The sequence below is a fragment of the Muntiacus reevesi genome, chromosome 2 (assembly GCF_963930625.1).
Source record: "Muntiacus reevesi chromosome 2, mMunRee1.1, whole genome shotgun sequence".
In the NCBI taxonomy this organism is placed as follows: domain Eukaryota; kingdom Metazoa; phylum Chordata; class Mammalia; order Artiodactyla; family Cervidae; genus Muntiacus; species Muntiacus reevesi.
This window is the reverse complement of record NC_089250.1, coordinates 259268097-259286330: the sequence shown is the minus strand read 5'-3', so window position 1 is coordinate 259286330 and position 18234 is coordinate 259268097. Positions and strand designations below refer to the sequence as shown.

At 39.8% G+C, this 18234-nt stretch overlaps 1 protein-coding gene across 3 annotated transcripts; it reads right to left on the bottom strand.

Moving 5' to 3' along the window:
• Positions 1-1065: 1065 nt before the first annotated feature.
• ZNF383 (zinc finger protein 383) lies at positions 1066-15430 on the bottom strand. 3 transcript variants are annotated; one of them, XM_065925918.1, is made up of 7 exons: positions 15162-15430; positions 14293-14359; positions 13433-13512; positions 11530-11586; positions 9952-10078; positions 9547-9642; positions 1066-2888 (listed from the first exon to the last, which is right to left on the bottom strand). In XM_065925918.1, exons 4-7 carry the CDS (start codon positions 11536-11538, stop codon positions 1696-1698), a joined length of 1425 nt encoding a protein of 474 aa, XP_065781990.1. In that variant the 5' UTR covers positions 11539-11586; positions 13433-13512; positions 14293-14359; positions 15162-15430; the 3' UTR covers positions 1066-1695. The 3 variants fall into 3 exon arrangements, with proteins under 3 accessions (XP_065781990.1, XP_065781988.1, XP_065781989.1); XM_065925916.1 differs by lacking the exon at positions 13433-13512; XM_065925917.1 differs by lacking the exons at positions 13433-13512; positions 14293-14359.
• Between the last annotated feature and the right edge of the window lie 2804 nt (positions 15431-18234).

Here is an 18234-nt window from a genome sequence, read left to right as displayed (position 1 = left end):
TTTAGCTGCACCAGGTCTTCATTGCAGCCTGTGAGATCTTTAGTTGCAGTGTGGGAACTCTTAGGTGCAGCATGTGGGATCTAGTTCCCCAACCAGGGATCAAACCCAGGCCTCCTGCATGGGGAGCACGAAGTCTTCTCCACTAGACAATCAGGGAAGTCTCTCCTTTGTCTTTTTTCATTATGAATTCTTTGACTTAGATAAAGGTAAACAACATGGTTAAAATCCTTTCCACAAATAATTGTTGTTTAAGTCACTCAGTTTTGTCCAACTCTTTGTGACCCTATGGACTGTAGCCTGCCAGGCTCCTCTGGGATTCTCCAGGCAAGAATAATGGAGTGGGTTGCCATTTCCTTCTCCAGGGGATCTTCCTGACCCATGGATTGAACCTGAGTCTCCTGCATTGGCAGGCGGATTCTTTATCCTGATCCACCAGGAAAGCCCTCCACAAATAATAATAGTAATTATGAAAATGAGTATAAAAATAATAATAATGATAATGAACAACTTTTACTAGATATTTGCCACATGATAGGAAAAGTTCTGAATATTTATTAATTCATTGAATCATCACAACAAACCAACACATACAGCATGATTATATTTATTAATACATAAAAAAGAAAATGTCACTAACATATATAAGTAAAAAGTTAAAAAAATCTGGAAAGATAAATAATATTGATAATGGTGGTTAATTACTTTTCTCATATGAGACTGGGGTTAGGCTTGGTGAAAGGAATAAGACAGTTTACAAGGACAAAATGTAGATAATTTCACCAACTAAAGTAGATGTTTTAAAAGGAAAAAGCCAAAACATCCAAAGATAAACTTTGGGTCATATTAATAAAGGAAGATTTTATAACCAAAAACAATTAGATGCAACCATAACATGAATAATAAGGTCATTTAAAAATGTCATTAAATATATCAATAAAAATAATAAAAATCTCTATATACTGAAATAGCAATCATATTTTTGACTATATTATAAAAGCAGGTAAAGGTACAACATGTGTACCATGACTACATTTTCTTTAAAAACAAAGTCTGAAAAAAAAAAAAAAAAACAAAGTCTGGTAGGATTTGCTCTACCAATTGAGAGTCATTATCTATATATAGATGGCATGATTACAATTAATCCTGGCTTTTTTAGGTTCTAGTTTTCTGATATTGTTTTCTAGTAAGAAAATATAAATGTGTGAAATGAAACAAAAGGACTAAAACTTACTTCAAGAACAAGATTATAATTAATTCTACAAGGAATTAAAAAATACAAAGTCACACAGTTTAAACAGTGTGATACTGGTGTAAGCACAAACATATAGATCAGAGAATAGCCTTGAGACTCAAGCAAATATAAACAGTAATATAATATATCACCAAGAAGTTAGAACAAAACAGTAGGAAAGGATAAAACTGTTGAAGTGACATTAATACAAGATGGAGTGGGGGAGGAGAGGGGTGGAAACAAGCAAATATCAATTTAGAATCCAAATTCCTAACTTAGAGTAAAATATATTTGGATTAAATATATTTTAAGAAATATATTTTTTATATATTTTAAGAAATATATTTTTAAAATGTATTTATTTTCTATAAAATAAACAAAAAATAGTGAAAGAGGGTAACTATCAAACCTTAATTTTCTCTTTGTTTAAAAGATCAGGAAGGTGAGAAGAGCTTTAACTTTTATTATTCATCAGTATGAATTCCCTGATGACGAATGAGATCTGAGCCACTGCTAAATGCCTTTCCACATTCCTTACAGTTATAGGGCTTTTCACCAGTATGAATTCTGAGATGTCGGGTAAGGTTGGAGCATTTATTAAAGGCCTTCCCACATTCATTACATTCATATGGTTTTTCATCTGTATGAATTCTTTGATGTTGAAAAAGCTGTGAGTTCTGAGTAAAGGCCTTCCCACATTCAAGACATTCAAAAGGTTTCTCACCAGCATGAATTCTCTGATGTTGACGAAGTTGTGAGCTCTGAGTAAAAGCCTTCCCACATTCCTTACAATCATAGGGTTTCTCTCCTGTGTGAATTCTCTGATGATTTGTAAGTGCTGAGCCACTACTAAAGGCCTTGCCACATTCTTTGCACTCATACGGTTTCTCACCTGTATGAATTCTCTGATGTTGTACAAGCTTTGAGCTCTGAGTAAAAGCTTTGCCACATTCCTTGCATTCATAGGGTTTCTCACCTGTATGAATTCTCACATGCTGAAAAAGTTGTGAGCTCTTAGTAAAGGCTTTTCCACATACTTTACATTCGTAGGGTTTTTCACCAGTGTGAATTCTCTGATGGTCAATAAGATTTGAGCAATAACTAAAAGCCTTCCCACATTCCTTACATTCATAGGGTTTCTTACCCGTATGAATTCTCTGATGCTGAGAAAGGTATGAGCTACAGCTGAAGGCCTTTCCACATTCTTTACATTCAAAGGGTTTTTCACCTGTATGAATTTTCAGATGTCGAGTAACATGTGAGCCACAGCTAAAGAATTTCCCACACTCTTTACATTCGTAAGATTTTTCACCAATATGAATTCTCTGATGTTGAAGAAATTGTGAATTCTGACTAAAGACCTTTCCACATTTCTTACATTCATAGGGTTTCTCTTCATTGTTAATTTGATGTAAAGTAAAGAATGTCTGTTGAATAAATGTGGGCATGTACTCATGAGTGAGTATTTCTTGGCTGAAATGCCCATTTTGATGTCCCAGTTGTTTTTCAAAGTGACTTCTATATTCCAAAACATCTCTGAAACTGGAATATTCAAAGCCTTGTTTTCTAAGTCCCATCATTTCCCTCTGGCATGATTCTATTTCGTAAACTTCCTTCTTTAGTGATAATAACTTGGTTTCACACATTGATTCCAGAGCTGAAAGAAAATAAAAGGTAAATATTCTTCTCCCACCTCATTTGTGAAAAGGTAAACTTCTATAAGAGAAATGGAAAAATTAAAGTAAAAACAATTATGTGGTAGTAAATGACATAGAATTCTCAAGTATATCTGTTGCATCTGAAAAATGGACAAGAAATACACAAAAATTAATGAGATGTAAAGCAGGAAGCGACAGGCAGAATCTATGGAAATAGAAAACCACAATGATTCTCAAATATTGATGTGGACCAGAGTCATTTGGAAAAGTTGATAAATATACAATGCTTCGGCATAAAAGATGACTAGTAGTACATACATCTACATGAGCTTATATGTATATGTAAGAAACAAAGTATATCATCATACTATATGTATTGTACAAAGTGGCTATTTTTTTTTTTACATCCATTAAAGGTCTCCTAAGAGGAATAAAAGCATACAGGGAAAGATTCTTGGGCTCTCTGGTATAATAAAGCATAAATTTGAATTTTGTCCCTAGTTCATAACAAAGAGCTTCAAAAACCCTTTGAATTTACTGAGAGATAGCAGCGTTTTCACTGTGCTAATAAGGTGACTCATGGTGGGTCCCCAGATTTAGGATGGGGACTGTTCACTAGAAAGACCCAACATATGATGAGAGGGCTGGGATTTTCAGCTACTTGACCCCTGGGAATGAGAGGGAGGCCAGAGATTGAGTGGCTGATGCCCTAATCAATTATGCCAATTAATTATGCTTAAATATAATTATGTAAATAAGCTCCAATAAAAACTCAACACCAAAGTTCAGTGGAGTTTTATGGTTGGTGCTTCACAGGGAGACGGTGTGGAATCTCTGCATCCAAAGCCTACCAACTCATCTGATATCCTTTATGGTAAAACTCCAATTGTAAGTATAGCACTTCCCTGAGTCTTCTGAATTGTTTTACCAAATTATTGAGCCTGCAGCGGGGCACGGAAATACCTGAATTTATAGTCAGTTGGTCAGAAGTTTGGGTGGGACTCGCAGCTGGGGTCAGGAGTGAGAGCAGTCTTGTGGAAGACTGGCTGTTAACCTGTGGGGTTTAGGCTGACTCTGGGTTGTTGGGAGTCAGAAGTAAACTGCAGTTCACCCAGCTGGGGATAAAGAAGAATAGGGTCCATAATAAAGGACATATTGGATGTGAGGACATATTGAAAGTGATCAGAGAGTTAGCCACATGGGGGACTAGCCTGAGATAAGTCTAAAGTGAATGCGTGCTCAGTCACTCAGATGTGTCCAACTCTTTTTGATCCCATGGGCTGTAGCCCACCAGGCTCCTCTGTCCATGGGATTTCCCAGGCAAGAATGCTGGAGTGGGTTGCCATTCCCTCATCCAGGGGATCTTCATGACCCAGAGATCTAACCTGTGTCTCCTGAATACACCGGCATTGGCAAGTGGATTCTTTACCACTGTGGACTGGGGAAGCCCAAAGTCTAAGGTACTGAACTAATTTGATGTGAGTAGCAGATAGGGAAGACTCAGAAAATGTTATGTGCTGGAGATTCAGTGAAAATACTGTTTGCCTAAAACTTTGTGATGCTGATCCTGGGACAAGAGAGAGATTTGCTCATGTACTAACACCACCACAGTGACTGGGAGGGGAGGCCACTGAAGTTTAAGGTATACAGAGAGAAAAAAGACACAGTGCAAAAGCACAACAAACAATAAACAAAATGAAAAGACAACCTCCAGAGTAGGAGAAAATATTTGCAAATGATGCAACTGAAAATGGCCTATTTCTAAAATATACAAATACAGCTCAATGTCAAACAAACAAAAAAACCAAACAATGGGCAAATCTAAATAGATATTTCTCCAAAGAAGACATTCAGATGGCCAATAGATACATGAAAAGGTGCTCAACCTAATCACCAGGGAAATGCAAATCAAAACCACAATAAGATACCACCTCACACCTGTCAGAATGGCCATCATCCAAAAATTTACAAATAATAAATGATAGAGAGGGTGCGGGGAAAAAAATCGTTATACACTATTGGTGGGAATATAAATTGGTGCTGTCACTATGGAGAATAGTATGGTAGTTCCTTAAAGAACTAAAAATAGTTATTAATACCAAATGATCCAACAATCTCACTCCTAAGCATATATTAAGAAAAGATGAAAAGTATAATTCAAAAAGATACATACATCCCAATGTTCACAGCAGTACTATTTACAACAGCCAAGACATGGAAGCAACCTAAACTTGAATGGATAAAGGTGATAATACACACATACACACCCACACACACTGGAATATTACTCAACCATAAAAAGAAATGATGCCATCTGCAACAACATGGATAGACTAGAGATTATCATACTAAGAAAATCACACAGAGAAAGACAAATACTGTATGATATCACTTTTATGTGAAATCTAAAAAAAAAATTATACAAATGAACTTATTTACAAAACAGAAAGACTCATAGATCTAGAAAACAAACTTATGGTTACCATAGGGGAAAAGTCAAAGGGGAAAAAGTCAGAGAGATAAATTAGGACTTGGGGAATAGCAGATACACACTATTATATATAAAATAAACAAGTTCCCACCATATAGCACAGGGAACTATACTTAATATCTTAAACCATAGTAAAAATGAATCTGAAAAAAAAATGTGTATATATACATACATATATGTATAACTGAATCACTTTGCTGTATACCAGAAACTAACACAACATTGTAAATCATCTATACTTCAATTTTAAAAAAATTCTCAAGAGTTTCACATGAGGATTATAAATAACAATAAGACACAGTGCAAAATACTGCCATGGAAGGATGACAGGAGTCAGAAGCAGACTAACGAGAGCTGAGTCCCAAAACTGACAGTTACTCACAACAGGTTCCAAGGCAATTATTTAATCTTTCTAGTCCCCATTTCTTCATCTGTAAAAGGGAGCTAATCCTTAATTTGTGATTACTACGAGGATGAGGAAAAGTATAGTAAATGTTGTTGAATAAAGTGTTCAGTATATGACAACTGATGGACATTTTAGGCAAATTGAACAGTTTGAAGACATCAAAATAGACTCGATTAGAATATCTCAAGCCAGAAACAGGGAATTCATTTCAGTATATTCTTTTCCTCCTACCTTCATAGGATCTTTCAGCCACTTTCATCCAGTTAACCTCCTCAGTAATTTTTTATCACCACTGCCAATGCCCTCTTTCAAACCAGAAAGAGTTTAACTCAGAGCAGTCTCTAACTCAGACCACTCAAGTAGACTCCTAACCCAGATCCCCACCAAGTTCTCATACTCTCTAACCTATTCAGGCACCAAAATGACATTTGGCCCAGCCTTCCACTGCTCAAAATCCAGCAAAGACTGAATAATGTAGTTCCTACTTGTCTCTCCAATCTCAACTCACGCTCTGCTTTTGCTTGCTCCTGGCGGCGACAACACTGACTTCTTTCCATTCTTCAAACACGTCAACCCTTCCCCTCTCAGAAGGGCCTGCACAGGGGTTCTCCCCTTTGCCTGGAGTTTTCTTCTCTATGAACATATCTAAGACCAGACTTCCCTGGTGGTCTAGTGGTTAAGAATCTGCCTGCCAATGCAGGGAACATGGGTTCTATCCCTGGTCTGGGAAGATCCCCAAAGCCAAGGAGCAACTAAGCCTGTGTGCCACAACTACTGAAGCTGGTGCACCCTAAAACTCATGCTCTGTAACAAGAGAAACCATCACGAAGAGAATCCTGCTCACCACAGTTAGCAAGTAGGCCCCACTCACCACAACTAAAGAAAGCAGCAATGAAGACCCAGCACAGCCGTAAATAAATAAGTAAAATTAAATACTAAGTCCTAGCAGTGAGCCTGTAATTCTGAAATAGTGATGACCACAAATGATATTTCAGTATGTCTACAATAACAGTAAAATGATATGAAAATATTTGTGATTTCTATTCATGTCAAAGTCACAAAGTAACACTATCATGGTTTGCTGCATACATCATAATAGGAAGACATGCTAAATTTCAATTACAGATTACTAGATAAAAGATTAAAAGATGCATTTTTTTTTCTTTTCATCCAACTTCATGAGTTCCCTCAATTCTATCCAAAGGAATCCAAAATTATCAACCACTGAGTTAGAGGGATCCTTTAAAAACATGAAGTCACTCCCCTGTTCAAATCACCTCACTCAGAATGGAATGGCTTTACATCTCAGAGGAGCCTGGCAGGCAGTCGAGAGTGTTGCACAGAGTCAGACATGACTGAACAACTGAGCACAAAATAGAATTCAAAGCCCATACCATGGCCTGTAAGACCTCAAGTTATCCGCAGATACACCCTCCCTCCCACTAGCACCGAGCACACAAACACACATGCATCCTGCTACCTTGCTGATCTCCTTTCACATAATTCCCTCTTGGCTCATTCTGTTCCAATCACAAAGACAGGAGCCAAAAAGCTCCTAACTCAGGAACTTCATTCTTCCTGACTTTTGCCTGAATCTCTTCTACCAGACATCTACGTTATTTGTTCCCTCACTTCCTTCCTCATCAGAAGGACCTTTCAGGACTTTCCTGGTGGTTCTGTGGCTAAGACTCTATGCTCCCAATGCAGGGGGCCCAGTCAGAGAACTAGATCCCACATGCTGCAACTAAGAGTTTCCACACCACAACCAGAAGATGCCACAACAAAGATCGAAGATCCCATGTACTGCAACTAAGACCCAGCACAGCCAAATAAACACATGAAAGTAAGAAAGAGATTTATTAAAGAAAAATAATAATAATTCTAAAAAGGCCTTCTCTACCTTCCTTCATAGCATTTATCATCTGACATATATATATGTAATATATACTTTTTCTCTCTCATCCCCTAGAATATAAGCTCCAGGAGAGCAGAATTTTAAATGCTTTGTTCAATATTATAATCACAGCATCTGAACCAAAGCTTAGTATATAGAACTATTGTGTAAGTATTCTTTTGGTTCGCCTACTTTATACCGAATCTCCTCTTCTCTGCCCCGTTCATTCCCAATTTAGGCAAAGACCTTTTTGTTTTTCCCAGCATCGTCTCTTTAGACAGTGACTGTAATCACTTGCAAGGTTCCAACTGCTATTTCAGTATAGATTAAATCCATTTCTGAATATTTAGCTCCTCACTTTCTGCTAAGCTCCCCACTGTCTGATTCTTTTACCAGGCACTACTTTGTGAAAGTTATTTTATGGATATACTTTATCACTACTTTTTTAAAAGTTTAATTTTTTTTTTTGAAGTAGAAATGATTTACAATGTTGTGCCGATCTCTGCTATACAGCCAAGTAACTCAATTACATACATACATTGTTTCTTTTCCATCAGATTTCCCATAGATTTTCTTTCCCACTATGGTTTATCACAGGATAAGGACTATATTCCCTGTGCTATACAGAAGGACCTTGCTGTTTATCTATCCTATATGTAATATTAACGGTTTACAGCTGGTAATCCCAAATTCTCAGTCCTTCCCTCCCCCACCTTCCTACCTCTTGGCAACCAGGAGTCTGTTTTCTATAACTTGTGAGTCCATTTCTGTTTTGTAGAGAGGTTCATTTGTTTAGCACTACTTTTTGACTCCAAGTTTTTAACAGCTGACACAATTAGAAAAATGCATCACATGGCAGACTCCTTTGCACAAATTAGGAAATAAAAAATAATGGATAAAGGAAAAATGCACAACAAACAAAAAAAAGATCAGTCATTAGCGGGCAGCTATAATGAAGACTAGGACTTGGAGCTGGGGCAGGTATGTGCAGACATGCACAAACGTGCACACACACACACAGGCATACTATTTTGGGAGTGGTAACAGAAAACATTTAGTTGAGTCTAAGGGGAAGAAAACCTAGCAAGGAACTGAATCTAAAATATAGGTAGAAGAACTTCCCTGATGGTCCAGGAGTTAAGATTAAGATTCCACCTGCCAAAATAGGGGACATGGGTTCAATCACGGGTCCAGGAAGATCCTACATGTTGAGGGACAACTAAGCCATGCCATGCTCCATCACCATTGAGCCTGTGCTCCAGAGCCTGGGAATCGCAACTGCTGAGCCCATGAGCTGCAACTACTGAGGCCCATGCACCTAGAGTCCATGCTCCCAACAAGAGAACCCAGGCGATGGGAATCCTGTGCACTACAAAGAAGAGAAAGCCTGCACGCAGCAATGAAGACCCAGCACAGCCAAAATAATAAATAAATTAATTAAAAATTTAAAATACAGGTAGGGACTTCCCTGGAGGTCCAGTGGTTAAGAAAATGCGTTTCCATGGCAGGGGGCATGGGATCCAACCCTGGTCAGGGATTAAGATTCCTCATGCCACATGGCACAGCCCAAAAGTAGGAAACAAAAAAAGTACGGGTAAAAGAGTTTTCTTTGCAGGGGATATGAAGGGCACTTTCTACTTGAAATTAAGAAGGGTATTGGAGAAAGAGTAGCAGAAAGAGCAGTAAGTGAGGAAAGGAATGGAACAGGTCATTCGTAAACTCATGCTCAAAGGAGTTAGTTTTTCCCACAGGCCTACTGTTTTGATGGGAGCTTCCAAGATCACATCTCAAGGGTGCTGTTTCTTCATGAATCAACTGAGTTATTACCTACAGTGCCCTGCCTTGGTCCAGTCATTTCTCACTCACCTGAGCACAGGCCTCTTGTCAGCTCTCTGCCAATCATCCATGGCTCTTTCCCTTGTTCCAATAAGGAGATAACTTGAGGTTTGGGAATGTAAAGTCCTGCTCACAAGAAAAGACATGGAACATGGTTAGGCTGTGGGTAAATCAGACCCGAATGTCATACTCAGTCCTTTGATGATCAAGGAAGAGATGCTACTATGGGAACAGTCAAACAAAGAAGAGGCTCAGCCATAGCCAACTGGGAGCTGCCCATTTCCCACTCTTCCTTTCCATTTCAGTTCAAACCATTTATTTGAGAACAGGGAGCAGAAATTCAGCTGGTAACTTGAAAAGTGGCTGAGAAATTCACTGCAGAAGAAACAGACATTCCAGGGGAGAACTCAAAATTACCAGTATAAATGTCCTTACCCATTGACACCAGATTGCTATAGTTTTCCAACATCACATCTTTGTACAAGTCCCTCTGATCAGGGTTCAGGAATTCCCACTCCTCTTGAGAGAAGTCTATAGACACATCAGTGAACATCACTGATCCCTGAAACAATAAACACATGTATTATTTGTGCAACAGAAAGAAATATTTCACAGACTACGGTGCTTATATCTGGGGGTAAAGCAAAGAGCAATTACATTGGTATCACTGAGAACCAGTATCTTTGGACCCTAGAAGTAGATGCAAGAGTCACCAGTTTATTTCATACTAAAAAAAAAAAAATAAATCCTGACTCAGTCTATAGAAAAGAATAGATAATTAACAATTATCCATTGTTAGATAGATAGAATAACAGAAACAATAATTAACCCAGTAGCAATGAACATCCCTAGCATCTAGATTGTCATCTCTAAGCACTGTATTCAAATAAAAGGAACAAAAGTTGGCAAAGAGACAATTTCAGAATTGAGTCAAATGCAGCAGATGAGTTTGAACATTCTCAGAAAGGAGAGCTATCAAAAACTACTGGCATCATGTTAAAAGGGTTCAAGAGCCAACTTGAAAAACCTCCCACTGGCCAAAGACAGTAATTTGAGGATCAAATGTAATGGACTGATTAGATCAAAATATTTAAATCCATGAGCTCTTAACAATATTGAATAAGAAATTACTAGTCATCTTTGTAGGATTCTAAGACACCAACTCATTATTTTAAAAATTGGTAAAGGACTTCCCTGGTGGTCTAGTGGTTAAAAATCCACCTGCCAATGCAAGGGACCTGGGTTTGACCCCTGGTCCAAGAATATTCCACATGCCTTGGAGCAACTCAGCCCATGCACCTTAACTACTCCGTCCATGCTCTAGAGTCTGAACTCTACAGCAAGAGAAGCACCTGCTCTTCACAACTAGAGAAAGGCCGTGAGCAGCAACGAAGACCCAGGCACAGCCAATAAATAAATAAAATAAAATAAATAATAAATAATAATAATAAATAAAATAAAAACTGGTAAATAAGGGGAAAGAATCAAACATTCTTTCCCATACAAATGGTCCTTTAGACCAAAGAGTTGATGAGATGTTTTAAACACAGTATGCTACCTAATCTATAGAAAATGAATGACAGAATTTAAATATCATTTTGCAACCTCTAATGAATTAATGAATCTAGACAATAATCCTCACTGGTAGCTAACATTACAAAAGGAAAGAGAACCAGAAATAATACACCTCCTAATGGACTCACACATCACCACCTAGGAAATATTCCTGACAAAAAAATCCCAACTGAATCTGATCAAGACCTACATACCAATTCCCAGGAAACACTTACATGATACCCCAGAGAAGAAATCAGCAAAATCCAAATAGCAGACAAATGAATTTTTTTTTTCTTTTCTAACAACAACAACAAAAATTGCAAAGAAAGCAAAGAGATGGAAGGGCTACCTACAAAGTAAGAGATTGGGCTCACATACCCATAAAATTTTGTTTGTTTGTTTTTCTTAGAAAGAATTGAATGTCAGGAAGATAAGAAAGAGCCTCAGCTAACTTACCTGGGCCATGGCTTTCAGTATTACAGGAGATGATCAGTCCTTCTTGGGGCTGTTCTCCTGAAAAAAGATAGTGTTCTGAGAAGGCAGGCCTGGGAAATCAAAGAAATATCTAGAGACAACTCTAGCCTTATAGCTTTTGGACTCTCCAGGCAAAATTACTTCCATTTCCCTTGGTCTTGGGATATAACTCTAGTTAGTGAGTGGGAGTCTGGAATAAAACCCCCTCATTCCTCAACTCCAGAAATCTCAGGTTTTTGCTGCAGCAAGATGGATCCCAGCTAGTTGATTCAGAGGAATAAAGACTCATAATTCCTCTCCTTCATATAAGCAACCCAGGTTCCTGCCTCAGCCAAGTGATCCAGGCAAGACCTTGCCCCATCCCAGTGCTGCTGTTGCTCTGAACCCAAGACAGAGCTGCTATGACCTGCTCTGAGTGGTCAGAGAAGGCTACCCCTCCTCTGTAGCCCTCAGGTCCCCAAGCCAGCTTTACCTAAATGGTGCCTGTGGCCAGGCTGTGGCCAGGAACACAGTTTATTCTAATCAGGACTAAGTGTGAAGTGAAAGTGTTAGTTGCCCAGTTGCTCTGACTCTTTGTGACCCCATGGACTATAGCCCACCAGTTTCCTCTGTCCATGAGATTTTTTTCTGGCAAGAATACTGGAAGGGGTTGCCATTTCCTTCTCCAGGGGATCGTCCCAACCCAGGGATCGAATGTGGGTCTCCTGCATTGCAGGCTGATTCTTTACCATCTCAATCACTAGGGAAGCCCAATTAGGACTCAAGACTTCCTTAAGCAATTCTCATTTTCCAAGCCTGAGAAGGTCAACTTCCCCCAACATGTAACTATGCTCAGATTCACACCGAGGCACTCCTTTCTTTATGCACTAGCTTTGTTTTTTTTCTAAAAAACAATTCCCTGGTGGTCCAGGGGCTAAGACTCAGAGCTCCCAGTGCAGGAGCATTTGATCCCACATGCCGCAACTAAAGATCAAAGATTCCAAGTGCTGCAACTAAGACCTAGTGCAGCCAAATAAATATTAAAAAAAAACAAAACCAAAAACCTCTGCTTATGTGTTTTAGCCACACAAAAGTTAAAATTTCAACTCTTCTAGTTCTGGGGTAAGAGCTTTCTTACCCACACATATTTACATTAAAAATTTTTTCTTTTTTCTACAATTGTAATGCTTTCATTACATTTAAGCCTTTAATCAATTATTATTTTTATTTTGGTATTATTTGGTAAAAGACAATGGCATGAGATTATCAATTATAATTTTACTTTAGTAAAAGATATGCATTAAGAATCCTACTTCATTTTCCCCCAGAGAGGGCTTACCCAAATGTACCAAAATCACATATGAATAATATAGTATTCTATGTGACTTAACATGCACTATTATTTTATTGCTACTAAGAAATGAGGAACTATTTAAAACATAACCTTATTTCATACATGTTGAAATGCGGGGGGAAAAATGAGCCTTAGAGTCATCCTTAGACCCTAGAGTCATCCATAGATGACTATGGAATATATTTTCCATACTGATTTAAATGTTACCCTTGGAATTTCCCTGGCAGTCCAGGGCCTAACTTTGAGCTCCCAATGCAAGGGGTCAGGGTGTGATCTCTGGTCAGGGAACTGGATCCCACTTGCCACAACTAAAAGATCCTGCATATTGCAACAAAGATCAGAGATCCTGAGTGCAACAACTAAGACCCTGCACAGCCAAATAAATAAATATTTAAAAATAAATGCTACCCTTATCAGAGATGATACATTTGGATTTGTGATTCTACTTTGATTCAGTGATCTGTTTATCATTTTGCCAGTATCACATTCTCTATTTATTATAATTTACAAATATATTTCAATGTTTAAATAAAAGACTCCTCCACTACACACCTATGAGAATGGCCAAAATCCAGGACACTGACAACCAAATTCTGGCCAGGCTGTGAAACAACAGGAACTTTCATACATTGCTGGTGGGAATGTAAAACGGAATGGCCACTTTGGAAGACAGTTTGGCAGCTTCTTACAAAATCATACTTTTACCATATGATCCAGCAAGCACCTTGATATTTATCCCAAAGAGTTAAAAAATTATGTCACACAAAAACTTGTGCACAGATGTTTATAGCAGCTTTATTCATAATTGCAAAAACTTGAGAAAAGCAAGATGTCCCTCAATAGGTGAATGGTTAAATAAACTGTGGTACATCTAGACAATGCCATTTTATTCAGCCAAAAAAAGAAAAGAAAAGAAAATGGCCTATGGAATCATGAAAAGACATATACTAAGTGAAAGAAGTCAATATGAAAAGCTCTATTTGCCAACTATATGACACTCTGGAAAAGGCAAAACTATGGAGACTGTAAAAAGATCAATGGTAGCCACGGGTTAGGAGGAAGGAAGCAAAGAGGGATGAATAGGTAAAGCACAGAGGATATTTAGGGCAGTGAAGCTACTGTGTAACACACCATAACATATGTTATACTTTTAAAACCACATGCTATATCATTATATCTGATGAGTCATCAAAAATTAAAACACCAACTGACCAAGTATTAGAATACAGGATGGCTATACTTATAAACTGCTAGTAAGAATTTAACAGATACAACCATATCAGTCTAGCATTATCTAGGAAATTTGAAAATACAGACATATCTTCTGGCCTAGCAACTCTATTGGTATGTTTATGAAAGCATGCACATGTGCACCAGGGTACTTATAAAACAAAAAGGACACCCCAGCGCACCTTGTATTGGGCTTGGTCAACAGCCATTCTTCCTTCTCCTCAGGGGACCTCTCTGAGAAAGACAGAACTGGAGGAAGGAGAAAAGAATCATGAAATGCCAGGTCTTTCTGTGGCTCAGACTGATTAGCTAAGAGGTCACTCTGGACCCACACCTACTACCCATGGGAAGGAGGGAAGGAGAGAGGTCAGAGGAGTGGAGGCTGTTCTGAGCATCCCTGGTCACAGAAGGGGAAAAGTCTGCTGCTCAAGACCAAAATCTGTCCTGATCTCACACATCAACCACTGGGAAACACACACACTGTCAGCTTGGCACAGTTAACAGGCACTTTCCAACCGCACACACGGTGCCCCAAAAACTTAAGTGATCACACTCACACATCCTTACACAGTCATAGATATCCAGTACACTTAGTACTGCTAACGTTCATAAAACCACCATCAGAGGCAGCCCTCAGATAACACAGTCATAGCAGCACCATCACAGATTCTCTACACGCCCCACCCCAACACACACAGCACAAAGTTATATGGGTACCCACAATCACGTCCCACTACGGGGTCGGAGCCGCACACTGTCACAACCACACACCACAGCGAGGATATCCACAGTCACACCTGCACACAGAGTTTCGCGCGCATGGTCAGTCACAACGACACACCCATTACAGGGACACATAATCACACGCGCACACAACGCCGCACGGTCACATAAGGTCACAATCACACACATGGAATCCCACACTTCCCCCTCCCCCAGTCCTATCCAATCGTACAGGCCCAAGACTTCGGACCCGCCTGGACTGTCCCTTCAGACCCTCAGAGATGCACATCCGGACCCTAGTCGAGCCCCCAGGAGCTAGGCTGCTCACCTTGCACTTCCCCTTCCCCGGAGGCCGAGGGTCCCGCAGGCAAGTGATGGGTCGGCCCTGTACGCGCCAGGGTCTCTGGGAAATGTAGTCGGAGCCAGATCCGCTAGGACAAGATGGGTCCTCGCTCTCGGATTTTCTGCCCCCCCTGGGGCCAAGTTACACCTCTTCTCCCCTCTCGGGATTGCTGCCAAGGATCTTGAGATACAGATACAGTCCCCACATCCCAGAGACAAGCTTCCTCCAAAGGCCAGACCAATCCCATGGAGCCGTATGTCCCCTGAGAAATAGAAAAATGTCGCTAGATTCGCGCCGAAAGTAGATTAGAGCAGCAAGAACTTCTGGGAAATGTAGTCTAGCACCAGAATGGGTGAGGCGCCCGCCTAAGTAGAAGACTGTCTTGGTTGTCTTTTTGCACAGAGCTTGCTGCAGTGGAGGACAGAGTGGCGCCCAAGACTCTTCTAGTTGTAGCTTACTGTGAGAATATTCCAGATTGACTAAAGCACCGTTTTTGCCTTCCTCCGCGGATTAACGTGCTGTGTGATCTGTGCTAGTCTGGGAGCGGAAACCTAGGAGTCTCAGCTACGAACCCTCAGCAGGAAAGTGAAGCAGAGCGACCCCGGAATGGGGCGGATGGGGACGGATTATCAGGCGCGTCCAGCAATTTGCTGTGCATGGTAATGTTGACTTTGATAATGGCCCCAGTGAGTAAAGCCACAGGTGAAATTGGAGTTACCTCACTTTCTTCATCTGGCCAACAGTGACCGTTTAGCGTGCATGTTTTGGTACTATGAGTTTTGACTTTTGGAGAAGCAAAAAGCAAACCAATGTGTCTGACACATAGTTTCAGACTTGTCTTTTATAAATCATAGCTCTGTTTCTTGTATAGCCGTGGATCCCACACTTTTCCATGCCTTAAGGATCTTGTTTTCATGGGTACAGCTTGTCTTCCAAGAAAGCACAGAAGGCTGCAAAAAAAAAAAAAAAGAGTTTATTTGGAGGTCTTAGGAACTGCAATTTGGGAGACAGATTTGGGTAAAACCAAAAAAGTGTTCCAGAAGAGAAAGAGTCGAGGACTTCCAAAGGTAAACCCCACAAAGTAAATAACATTGTTTGGAAGGAATTATGATTGACTTTTACTTTAGAAAAGGAAATATTTGTTCTTAAGGACTAGGCTGTCACTGAGTTATTTTAGGGGAAGAGTTTTTGATAAGTAGACAGCCTCTGGAGTTATTTTAGGGTCAGGGTTTTCTAAGTATCTTGAGTTTCTGGAAGTTAAGATTCTATCATAAGTCATACTTTCTGACTTATAACTGTATAAGTCATACTTTCTCCGTGGTCTCCCCATTCCATTTTCCAGATCTCTATTAGTAAAATTGATTGAATAATGGTTTTCCTTTCACAACTTTCAGTCTCCCTTTGCAGCATTTAGAGTTATACTTTATTCCTTTCCTGTCTTCCTTCGTTTGATCCCTGACTCTCCAAGCAGATGGGGGTGGGCCTGGGCAGTGGTGGGGGGGAGGGGAGGATTCATTAGTATGATCAGTACAACAGTTTAGGTATGAATCCTACCCCTTTCATCTCTTAGAATCAATTAAAAGCCACAAATGGAGACCAAAACAGAAAACTCAAGTTTCGGTGAAGTTCAGAGAAAGGAAAAGCCCATGAACACCAAAATACACATAAGCAGTTCCCAATACTGTTGAGATTAGGTAAAAGCATGTCAGAGAATGAGGACTGGTAAGCAAAAGTGAGAGTGAGGCTTAGGAGCTAATAACCTCTATTAAAGAAGACTCCAGACATGGGGAAAAAAATCATTTCAGGAAGACTAGGTGCTTATCTCAGAGAAGGCAATGGCAACCACTCCAGTACTCTTGCCTGGAAAATCCTGTGAACGGAGGAGCCTGGTGGGCTGCAGTCCACGGGGTCGCTAAGAGTCCGACACGACTGAGTGACTTCACTTTCACTTTTCACTTTCATGCATTGGAGAAGGAAATGGCAACCCCCTCCAGTGTTCTTGCCTGGAGAATCCCAGGGATGGTGGAGCCTGGTGGGCTGCCATCCGTGGGGTCGCACAGAGTCGGACACGAGTGAAGTGACTTAGCAGCAGCAAGTGCTTATCTTGAAGGATAAACTTAGGAGAGGGAACTGCCATGAAGGGAGTAGAGGTCAAGGAGAATAACATACAGAACTCATGCGCCAAAATCAGGAGTCGTGTTTAAAGAAACATTTATCCATAAAACTAAATATGTCTCAGTTATTGATCTGTAATAGAAGACTCCAGCATCAGAGAAAACCTTCAATTGCTTAAAGGAGAGAAATAGGCTAGTGTCAAGTTTCTACTCAATAAAATTTAGCACCAGAAGTCAGTGGAACAAAGCCAAGAGGATAATCAAGAGAATGAATGTCAGATATTTTTGTTAACAATCAACTTGAAATTCAGGTATAGGTATAATTTAGGATCACCCTAAAATGCAGATGTGAACTAGGGTGACTTGAGAGGCAAGGAGAGTACTCTAAAGGATAGGCTGGTTTATTCTAACAGAATAAACAGGATGGTGATTAAAATGTAAAAATAGCTGAAAATAGAGCAAGTGAAAAAAAGACACTAAAGTTTTAGCTGAGCCTGGCATGAGTGGAAGAAGACAGAGGAAGGTGAGTAGAATGAGTAGGACTTGATGAAGAAGACTTTGCAGGAGACATTCTTAGGCCAAGAAAGCAGGGTACGGATGCACCAGTTACAGAGATGAGGGAAGCAAAGAACTGGGTAACAGAGAAACATGTGCAATAAAATGACTTGTTAGGAAGATTGTGAGCGTCCCTTGTGGCTCAGATGGTAAATAACCTGCCTGCCAATGCAGGAGACACAGGGACACGGGGTTCGATCCCCATGTCGGGACGATCCCCTGGAGTAGGAAATGGCAACCCATTTCAATACTCTTGCCTAGAAAATCCCATGGACAGAGGAGCCTGGTAGGCTACAGTCCATGGGGTCGCAAAGAGTTGAACATGACTGAGCGACTAAAACTTTCAGGAAGATTGTAGGCTTCAGGTTATGACAAGCCTGAGATTCAAA